The 10916-nt window shown below is 52.8% G+C and overlaps 1 protein-coding gene across 1 annotated transcript; it reads left to right on the forward strand.

Moving 5' to 3' along the window:
* The first annotated feature begins 496 nt into the window (after nt 1–496).
* LOC135578683 (T-cell activation Rho GTPase-activating protein-like) lies at nt 497–1609 on the forward strand. The gene is made up of 3 exons (XM_065054272.1): nt 497–528; nt 811–1111; nt 1345–1609. The coding sequence occupies exons 1-3, from the start codon at nt 497–499 to the stop codon at nt 1555–1557; spliced, it is 546 nt and encodes a 181-aa protein (XP_064910344.1). The 3' UTR covers nt 1558–1609.
* Nucleotides 1610–10916: the final 9307 nt, after the last annotated feature.

A 10916-nucleotide genomic window follows, 5' to 3' on the forward strand; every position in this document is an offset into this window, starting at 1 on the left:
AGCAGCTTGGCAAAGGTGCTGGCAAAGAGCGTGGCACTAAAGGTCCCGGGCTCCCGGTGGACGGCAAGTTGAGCAGGAGCCAGCGAGGTGGCCTTGGCCCAAGGCGGCAGCCAGTGGTGCCCTGGGCTGCACGGGGCAAAGCCTTGCCAGCAGCTGGAGGGAGGGGACCCTTCCCCTCTGCTCGGCGTTGCTGAGGCCAGGCCTGAAGTGCTGTGCCCAGGGCCGGGCTCCCAGGGCAAGAGAGACATGGACATAGTGGGGAGAGCCCCCGGTGCCCCTCCCCCACCACTGCGCTCAGAATGTTGGGGTGTGTTGACCCGGCGCTGTCCCGGCAACGCTTCTGTGCCAACTCGGAGTGCCAGGGGTAAGAGCCAAGCTCTTGCCCTGCACCACTGGGACGGCACTGGGGCGCTTTCGCTGGACTTTGTCCATCTGTCTGGCCACCCCCTCGCGTCCCGCAAGCGTGCCCAACGAGAGGCATCTCGGTTTCGTGGCCATGGGCCAGGTGAATTGCTGCCGCGGCTCCAGGTAGGCTCCCCCCACACACGGCTCGGGGACACCCCAGAACAGCTGGACCGTGCAGCAGCCGATTTTCTCATGCCCGACACCGTCTGCTCCGCAGGGACGAGCCTGAGCCTGAGCCCCAGCACCCACGCGTGCCCAACGGTGGAAGTGGCCAGGTGGCTGGTGAGTTTGGAGAGACTAGGGCAGAACGGCCCTTCCCTCCTCCTCTTGCGGACGGGCACTCAGGCTGCACTGGGGCTGCTGCTGCCCTTCCCGCAGGGCACGTCTATCCCCCTAACTCTGCAGCAGGAGAGACCTGAGCCCTCGGGTTCCCTCGTTGCCAAAGGACACTTCTCCCGTGCGCTCCAGGCTCCAGGAGCGCTGGCCAGGCGCTTCTGCTCCACCTCTCTTTGCTCTCTTCTCCTTGGCAGACGGTGGCGCCCGCAGCAGGAGGAGGAGGTGGCTGCCCTGGCGCTTTGTGCGGCCAGGGACCTCGGCGGCTGCAGAGGCACCGGGGCCGTCGGGCTCTGCCCGCACGGGTCTTCTCTTTGGCCGGCCCCTGGTGGATCTCTGCAGCCAGGACGGCATGCTGCCCCAGCCCATGCAGGTAAGCAAGCCTGGCCAGGGGGTCCCCATCCTGCTGGCTCCTCTGGAGAGGCGCTGTCCCCATGGCAGGCATCCCAGATGAGTCCTGGGGACAAAGCGCGCTCCTCTCCACGTCACCCAACTCCAGCCAGCCCTCTCTTCAGCCCCATCCACACTCACTCCTGCCCCTGAGGAAGCCTGGCCTCTCCCAGGGCATGTCTCCAGCCCAGCAACGTCCTCCTCTCTCCCCTGCAGGACCTGCTGGCTCTGCTGCACGAACAGGGGCCATCCACGGAGGGGATCTTCCGGCTGGCGGCCAGCGAGCGTGCCTCCCGGGAGATCAGGGAGGCCCTGGACAGCGGGACCGAGGTCCACCTGGCAAGCCAGCCGGTGCACGTCCTGGCCGTCATCTTGAAGGTGAGCCCTGCTGACCTGGAGTCCGGCAGCTCCCGGCTCTGGCGCTGCTGACGGGCAGCTGCCCGAGCAGGAGCCCAGAGCCGGGAGCTGCTCGGCACCCAGCGTGCTGGGGCTGCTGCCCGTGCTCCCGGCAGCAGCGCTCACAGCCTGACGCGCAGCCCTTGGCACTGCAGGACTTCCTGCGCAAGATCCCCTCCAAGCTCCTCGTGGCGGAGCTCTACCAGCAGTGGATGGCCGCCCTGCAGAAGAGCAGCAGGGAGGAGAGGCTGGTGGGGCTGAAAGAGTAAGTGTGGCCAGCAGCCGGGCTGCTCCGCAGGGACTGGCAGAGCCCGGCACTTGCCTGCAAAGCCACAGCCTGCCTGAAAAAGATGCAGGCATTGGGGCTGGTTCCTTGTGCAAAGGGACTCTGGCCAGAAGGGCAGGCAGGGAGGGAGCTGGCAATATCTCAGGGAAGGCAGCCCCTCTGCTGTAGAGCCGGCTTGGCCAAGGAGCCTTCCCTGGGGTGGGCTTGGCTGACATCAGCATGGGACACCTGTCTTGACAACGGCTACTTCATCTCTGAATGTTACGTTCCTGATCCCGCAGGGTGGCCCGCGAGTTACCCGAGGCCAACCTCCTCCTCCTCAACACCTTGCTGCGGCTGCTGCAGAACATCAGCAGCAACGCCACCGTCAGCAAGATGACAGCCAGCAACCTGGCCATCTGCGTGGGGCCCAACCTCCTCGGCCCACCAGAGGAGGACACGCTCCCTCTGGACACGCTGGTGCAGGCGACTGCCAAGGTACGCTGCGCTTCCCAGCCCGCTGCAGCCTTCCAGGCCCACGCCAGCTTTGCTCTTCAGAGGTTCCTGGGTGCCTCCTGTCTTCAGCCAATGCTGGCAGGGGAGCTGCTGGGAAGAGCAGCCGCACAGCTGCAGCTTTCTGTGCGCAAGGCAGGATGAGGAGTGGGAAGGGCTGTTGGAGCCACTTGCAGCCAGCGCGTTGGAAACCAATGGTTTGCTGTGTGCAGGTGACCCAGCTGGTAGAGTTCCTCATCAACCACCGGGAGGAACTCTTTGAGGCCGAGGAGGAGCGGGAGGAGGAGGAAGAGGGGGCTGGGCTCGCCGCTGAAGGGGCCGAGGAGTCGCCGGCAGCAGGAGCAGAGGCGGAAAGCGCCGAGGTAGGTGAGGTCCACAAGCAGCGTGAGAGAATGCCTCCCCCCTCAGAAGGTGGGATTGCCGCTGCAGGGACGAGCAAGTTCATCCACCCACCTGCAGCTTTGCACAAGTGCAGAGTGAGGCTGATGCAGGTTGGCCATCACTCTTTGTGCAGTGACCCCAGCAGAAGTGGCACAGCTGGGCTGAGCAAAGCCATCCAAGGGATCTGCCTTTTAGAGCTGAGCTGCAAAACGGGCAGGGCTCATCTTCTGCGTTTCCATTGCAGGTGCCTGCAGCCGCTGCAGAAAGCGAAGGCCAGAATAGCTCCTCTGGGCAGAGCAGGTAACGTGAGCTAGCTGCGATTTTGAGTAGAATAGATTCCTGTTTGTCATGGCTTTACCTGCCTAACAATCCTTTTGGATGGAAAGCTTGCCAGGCTCTTCGCGGGAGGGGGGAAATCCTTCCCCCCGGAAGAGAAAGCTCCCGCGCGAAGAGGAGGGCGATGCGCAGCCCAGCAAGCGCAGGAGGAGCCTGGAGCCAGGGAGCTCAGGAGCGGGCGACTGAGCCAAGCCAGGTGGGGCGAGAGGAACAAGGAGCCCTGGTGTGTGAAAGAGCCTGCTCTCCCTCTTTCCAATTGTCATGCTGCTCTGAGTCTAGGAAATATTTCTGTGGTGCCCAGGGACGGCCCCAGAGACGGCGTTCACCTTCCCTTGGGAGAAGGGGCATGTCTGGAGGCAAAGAGCACTCCAGCGCTGGCGGTTTTCATTTGACACTTAGAACCCTAGAATCAAAGAAGAGTTTGGCTTGGAAGGGACCTTCCAAGGTCACCTAATCCAACCCCCCTGCAATCAGCAGGGACATCTTCAATGAGATTGGGTTACTCAGAGCCCCGTCCAGCCTGGCCTTGAATGTTTCCAGGGATGGGGCATCTACCACCTCTCTGGGCAACCTGTGTCAGCATTTCACCGCGTTCATTGTAAAACAGTTCTTCCTCTTGCCTTTGTCTTTGTGCTTGTCTTGGTCTTTGTCTTGGTTCCTCCTTCCTTTACTCTGGTTCGGTTTTACTCTCTGTTCTTACTGCAGCTGTACCCAGGCCTGGCCCTCGAAGCATAGATTTGTACGGCAGTTGAGTCAAAAGCCCCTGTGTCCGCTCAAGCCTCCCCAAGCTCGCACAATCTAAATCATTCTTAGCAAACCACCAAAGCCTAATACCCAGGCCTAAGGAATCCTGCAGAGGAGAACTGTGGATGGGGATTGCCTATCCCGGCAAAGCATGACTTGCTTGTTCTCCTCTCAGCCTTGTACTTAATGCCTGTCTTTTCCCCCCCTCTTTCTCAAGGCAGGTTGAAGAGGAAGTCGCCCTCGTGTTGCCACCCTCACGTTGGCTCGGCCGGACGGTCCAGAGTTTGTTGTAGTTAGCTTGTTGGTTAGCAAGTTACTTAGTTTGTTAGTTAGTTTCTTTGTTTGTTGGTTTGCTGGTTTGTTACTTAGCAGGTTAGTTAGTTTGTTTGTTGGTTACTTAGCAAGTTAGTTGGTTAGTTAGTTAGTTAGTTGGTTAGTTTCTAGTGTAGGTAGCTGTGTACTGAGTGCACTTTTTTTTCACATACGGGTTTGCAAGTTTCCAAAATTTTCCCATAGGTTTTTGAGCCAGTAGGGCAAGAGAGTTTGTTTGTTTTTTTGTTTGTGAGTTAGTTAGCAAGTTTGTTATTTTGTTTGTTTGTTAGTTTCTAGTGTAGGTAGCTGTGTACTGAGTGCACTTTTGGTTCACATACGGGTTTGCGAGTTTCCAAAATTTTCCCACAGGCATTTGAGCCGATAGGGCCAGAGAGTTGGTGAGTCAGGTCGGTAGGTAGGTAGGTACATTTGGCTGAACTGCACAAGCTCCCAACAAATGTCTGGAGAACAGCCCTGCTGTCAACAACGTCTGCGGCTGCACAAGATGAGGGCCTGTCTGAAGGAGCTGCAAGAATCCACTGCCAAGCAAGAAAACCTGGCGACCGAGCGACTGAGGCAGGATCCAGCTGTGCGAGCCTCAGTCCTGCTGAGCAGGGTGTCCGGCGCGAATGTGAGCCCTGGCTGCAGCTGTGAGGGGACCGTGGCCCCGCGAGGTGCCAAAGGAAGAAGACTTGCTGCTGCGTCAGGGCACGACTTACCTGTTGTGGTTGTTCTCTCACTGCACAGTCCAATGCAACGTTCTGCTCACTCAAAGCCCAGTTTAAACAAAGGAATGTATTACTTTAGCCAGTTGCGAGTTACCGATTTCCAGTTATTCCTCATTTCTACCTCCTCTCTTGTTTGGTACATTCCAGAAAGTTTCTGTAACTAAAGATTTAGCAAGTTTCAGAGAGGTTTTAGAACGAACCACCTCGATTCTGCCACTTGATCTCTTACAGACTTAACGTTGAACTTGGAGATGTTCATCAATACATTCCCTCCTTTCCACCTGAAATTAATAACAGTACAATAAACCTGAGAATGCCAAGAAGATGCTTCCTGTGCCGCTTTCTTTTGAAATTTAATCAACATCTTTATAAAAGAAAAAATTATCATGGAGTGTTCTATACATTGCTATGAATAACTAAACGTTGTGGTATTCTAATCAGCTATAGTGGTGGTCTTGTTGGTTTTTGTGAGTTTCTAAAACTGTGTCTATGAACATGCAATTCTGACAGGAAAGCTGTGACTGTCTATAACTGCAGAAAAGATGGAGTACAGGCAGCAAGAAAGGCCCAATGAAGCCTCTGTAAACAGGGAGATAGTCATTAGCTGGTCTTAATGGAACGGTTTCCATGAGATGGCTTTGCAAGAGACCGTGTCTCTTTGTTACTGAATTACAAGACACTTGTTGCATACGCCCGCAGGGTAGTGCAGCTCTTTTTTCGGCTATTATTAATAAATACCACTTCTTGCTGTTGAATACCTGTTTGGAAGCCGCCTAGAGCAGCCCAGTCGGTTGAGATGAGCTGCTCCAGCCTCAGGCTCTTATGTCCTGTTACAGCTTAGATGTTGCGACTGGAGAAATGTTTGTGACATTGTGGGAACATGAAGGGTCTTCCTTTGGAGAAAACTTAAAATTTAGCTCTTCGTTTTGAAATTCAAATTTGATAATGCAAAATCCAAGGTATTTAATACCTTGTCAGGGGTTTAGATTGCGGGGTGCCAATAAAACCCTGGCAGATGTATTGTTAACCGCCTCTCCCCCGCCACTCCTCCTTTTTGCCCCTCCCTCTCCCCCTTCCCACTCAGGACAGGCGATCGGGAGGAAAAGAAGGACAGAGAGAAGAGAGTTGGAAAAATTAAAGATGTTTTACTAATGCTACTAATAAGAATAGAGAAAACAATACAAAATATACAAAACCAATCTGGAAAGTGTCAGCAACTGCAGAGCCGGCCCCCCCAAAGTCCTGGATTGGACTCTGCAGCCAACCGGAGCTGGATTCAGTCTTTCACTAGGCCTCAGTTCGCAGGGACGACTAGCAAGGTCCTCTCCTAATGTCAGCCATGAGGAAAAGAGGGAAAAAGGGACGAGATCCTCGTGATCTCCCACTTTTATATCAAGTATTCACGTGAATGGAATGTTATACACAGTTGGTCAGTTTCTTGGTCACCGGTTTCTCGTTGCCCCTCTCGCGAGATGTCTATCCGTGCTTATCAATAAGTTTGCATTCCATTGCTAGGTTTACCAAAACATGTATCTGGTTCTCCAGGAAAATGCAGTTGATATGAAGGCTTTAGCTGACACCAGGACATACCTGTCATTAGGTACAACATTCACTGAGGAATCCTGCTCTTGACTGAGGACTGTTAAAAAATCTGGCTAATACCTTAAGAATTGCATGGCAAGGACGGGTTTCTGTTCTTCCTGAGAAGACATATTCTACTGTGCTTTGAGTGGAGAGCTGGGGCTTTGTTTCCTTTTCTCCCCCATTCTTTCTCTGTGGACTTCTGAGGGTCACTAGATATGTTTGTGCCACCTTTCCACATTCGTGAACTGAGACTAGTATTGTTTCCCTATCTTAAGGGTAAATATGTAGGATTGACATTACCTCAAATAGTAACTGGTTTAGCCCAAAGCCTGATGTGCGTTAGGTACCAAGAGCAGAAACTTCATTCCAAGGGCTCCTGTCACTGCCCTTTGGCTTCTACCCAGTTGCACACGCTGCAAAAGGCACATGTTGAGCTGCAAGAATCTCCTTTAAGGACACAGGTAGTAAAATGGCCATTCTAAAATGACTCTCACCCAGTTCTTCTTGGCACATTTCCTCCATGCAGTGAAAGGGTGAACCTTGCCATCAACCTCTGTGAAGTCGCACTCTTCGTTAAGTGGTTGAAACACAGCTCTGTGGTACGCAGGACCCTAAATTGCTCTTCTGTGACACTTCTTTCCCTGCCTCCCTGCCTCCCCTCCTCCCTACTAGAAAATGGAACACAACAGCCTGGGTTTGGATTTTGGGCTTCTCCTGACTTTGCTTCATAGATTTGGAGCCACAGAGACAATGAGACTGGCCCGAGGAGGCAGAAGGACCGCTTTCTTGTCTCTGCCAAGTGTCTAAAGCACCCCGGGAAGAGTGGGAAGTGGGCAGGATGTAACTGCAACCCCCTGGCTTGCACTCTTCTGATCTGTTCTGTTTCTTGGAGTTTCTCCTCGATGTTTTAGAGGCTGGGGTCTAAAAGACAGTACCAACCACCACCTTTTAGCCAGGTATTCTGTGAAGAACAAAGCTGGTGTGAAAAAGCTGGAGTTAGGCAAAAAAGACAAAGGACGGAGTTCTATGGAAACTCCACGTCTGGACTCTGTCACCAGGGTGCATCCTCTTTCTCCCTGTCCCGTAACAAAAGAGAGCCTTTCCGCCTGCACCACTGCTTGGGCTGGAGGAAACGTGCCCTCCTCATCCTCACGGCAGTGGCAACAGGAGACGTGCGGCAAGAGCATGGGACCGACTGTGGATGGCACGGGTACTGGCATGAAGCATGGCAGGACACAGGCGCGCTTTGGGACTTGTGATCCAAAGCAGCTTGACCAGGCTTCTGGAAAGCAACGTGGCAGAATATGTCCTGGGGGTCCTGGTGCACACCAAGTTGACCAGGAACCAGCAAGGTGAGCTGACTTACATGCAGTATACACCCTAGCAGCTAAAAAATGCCTTTGCCATAAACCGGTATTATGTTCTTCCCCTAATACGCTCCACAAATGCAGCCCGGGCCCTTTAGTAGGTGACCAATGTCTAGAAGATGAAGCTGTGTATCCTATGTACATCCTTTCAAAAGAAGGCATTTTAAATTCTGACCATCTTCAAATACGTCTTGCTCATATGACGTGACAAATACTTCTACACAGTTGCACATGCTGCAGAAGGCACGCGTTGAGCTGCGAGAGTTTCCGCTAAGGACACAGGTAATAAAATGGCCATTTGAAGGCATTTCCTCCAGGCTGGAGGAAACGGGCAGCAAGCACTGCGGTGCTCTCCATATTTAAATGTTTAAATTAGTGTTTCTTGAAGTTTGCCAAATGGAGACAGTTAGAACAAGACACAGTAAAAAATAAACAACAACAAAGCACGTTCCTTAGCCCCCATATTTGCTCTTCACTGCACAAGCTAGCCAAAACGTGCGGAGAATGCTCCCACTAGGTCTCAGCTACGGGGATCCAGGACACAAACCTCCTTGGCGGAAGAGGTAATAAAATGGGCATTTGAAGGCATTTCCTGCACGTTGGAGAAAACGGGTAGCGAGCACTGAGATGATCTCCATCTCTCATGAACACACAAGGAAATGGGTGAGGCATTCGACCCTCCTGAAATGCTGCTGCTTTATGCCCTTCTTACTGCATTAGAAGGAACCTGCATGCGGAGCTGCATCACTCAAGCCAGCTGCGCGCTTTTCCCTGTTTGCTCGGTCGGGTAGTCTGGAACGGTGACAGAACTATTGCGTGTGAGCTGTATCACAATCCCGTCACTTCTCAGCACGACAGTGCTCAGGAGCCACTTGCTTTGAGCCCTATAAAAGCCAAAACGAACCAAACCTGGAGAAGACATCAAAGCAGAAGTCCTGAAGAACCTCCAAGGCCAACTTAGAGAGGTTTTCATGGAAGATAAGAAACAGTGAGACGCAGGCGATGAACAGCCTGTAATGCAGCTTACAGAAATATGATGGTTACCTAGAGAAAACTTGTATTCCATGGGCAGATTTGTTGTATCAAAATGTATTTACTAGAGAGAGACCTGCTTCGTGGTAGAATGAAAAGACGTAATCTGAAAGGTGATGTGAAAAGGGGAGATTCTTCATCTCAAACTGTGCTGGTGCTCGACAGCACACAAAGAGCGGTCGCTGGCTTGGCGCTTTTGAAATTACTTCAGTGGGAAACTGGTAGGGCACGAGGAATTAGCTGCAGTCAGGCGCTTTGCTGTGGGCACAACCTGTTGCTTTCAGCATGTTGGTTGACCAGACGCTGCCTGTGAAACTCACTCGGGTATTAAATGGAAAGCAGGAGCGATGGGTGGAGCAATGTATTTGCTGTTTCATGACTACTTTAAAAATGGCTCTTCACTTTGGCCGATGTCTTGTAGTATGTAGATATGTTCTATATTAACATATTTTCTTCAATAAAGGAGTGTTTCTTTGCAGGAAGCAGACATGAGACACATCCTTTCTTCAAAGGTCAAAAGCTTCTTTCACTAAGTCCATTGTGTTGTTTGAAACTTGCCAAATGGAGATGGTTAGAACAAGACACAGTGAAAAAATAAACAACAAGAACAACACCACCAAAGCGCGTTCCTTAGCCCCCAATATTTGCTCTTAACTGCACGAGCTACCCAAAATGTGCGGAGAATGCTCCCACTGGGTCTCAGCTATGGGGATACAGGACACAAACCTCCTCAGTGGAAGAGGGAACGACAACCAGGGTGGGGTTCGGTTCACTGTGACTTGGGTGTCACAGTGTTGGGACTTGGTTTCCACAAAGCCCGTTAGAGTGAGCGGGCAGCAAGGGCTTGATGACAGAGCCTCTCCCTGGGCATGGTTTGGGAATGGTCTGAGATTCTAGAGGGGATGTTCTCTGACCTCCAGCTGTCCCCTCAGAAGGGCCAGACTATCCCTAGGTCCTGTGTCACATCTGCTGATCCCTAGGTGCTGGTTTCGTTACGGCATCTGAGATGGCATTAAGTTGCCTGCGCGTAGGAAATCCAACTGAGGCCTTAGTCGATACACTCTCTTAAGTCTAAAGGTGTCCTAAAGATGTCTGCTTTAGGACAGTAGGAATAAGTCCTTCCTCCACTAACTAGAATGGGATCTTGGCAAGTATTTCACATGCAAAGCTGCAATGTAAATTGGGAGGAGCTGAATGCCCAATTTGGCGTCTGGTGTTGGAGTGGGTGGCCTCAGCACCTCTGGCTGCTTCTCAAAAACTACTACTGCTACTACTATGTCAACAGTGGCTAGTGGAGTTCCCAGCCTAGATCTCCAGGAGTCAGCTGGCATGTGCCACGGGAAAGAGCCATGTTTTGTTTGCAGAGCCTCATGGAGCGGGCTATGGCTGCCCCTGTCCAAATGCAACTCAGGTGCCTTTGGAATATCCAGGGAGAAATGGAAGGGCTTGGGAAGATTCTTATGAAAAGCTCATGTGCTGTCAGCTGTTGTGTGTCACCAGACTGAGGAAAAACATCTATTTTTTGTAAGCGATCGCTCACGCTTCCATGCCAGTGCCGTATTTACGTCATACTTCAAGCGATCATGCTCTCTTGTGAAGCTGGAAGTCCTGCACACAAGCTTTCCTGTCCCTGGTGCAGAATGGTAAGAGAGCATGAGTGCTCGGGAGGGCTGAACAGGCTGTTGAGGAGGGACAGACAGGGCAGGGGAGGCTGGGGGAGTCGCAGGGTATGTAAGGGAGAGGTTTGACTTGGCAGCCCTTACGGCTGGGGGTGATGTACTCGAGAGCCTGTGAGTGAGGATTAGGGGCTGGCAAACAAAGAAGGTTCATTGTGGGTGTCTATTAGCAATCAGCCAGCCAGGATGATAGCACTGGTGAGTTCTTGCCTAGGAAATGAGGAGAAATGTCTGGCAATGCTATGGGCATGAAGCATCCTAGGACACGTGCACCCAGACTCGTGACCCAAAGCAGCTTGGCAAAGGTGCTGGCAAAGAGCGTGGCACTAAAGGTCCCGGGCTCCCGGTGGACGGCAAGTTGAGCAGGAGCCAGCGAGGTGGCCTTGGCCCAAGGCGGCAGCCAGTGGTGCCCTGGGCTGCACGGGGCAAAGCCTTGCCAGCAGCTGGAGGGAGG

This window comes from Columba livia, chromosome 1 (genome assembly GCF_036013475.1).
Source record: "Columba livia isolate bColLiv1 breed racing homer chromosome 1, bColLiv1.pat.W.v2, whole genome shotgun sequence".
Lineage (NCBI taxonomy): Eukaryota > Metazoa > Chordata > Aves > Columbiformes > Columbidae > Columba > Columba livia.

Bases quoted from the DNA above. Each gene is read 5' to 3' on its own strand.
- LOC135578683 (XM_065054272.1), top strand. From the start codon at position 497: ATGGGCCAGGTGAATTGCTGCCGCGGCTCCAG. The intron at 529-810 runs GTAGGCTCCCCC...CTAACTCTGCAG, and splicing joins AATTGCTGCCGCGGCTCCAG to CAGGAGAGACCTGAGCCCTC. The intron at 1,112-1,344 runs GTAAGCAAGCCT...TCTCCCCTGCAG, and splicing joins TGCTGCCCCAGCCCATGCAG to GACCTGCTGGCTCTGCTGCA.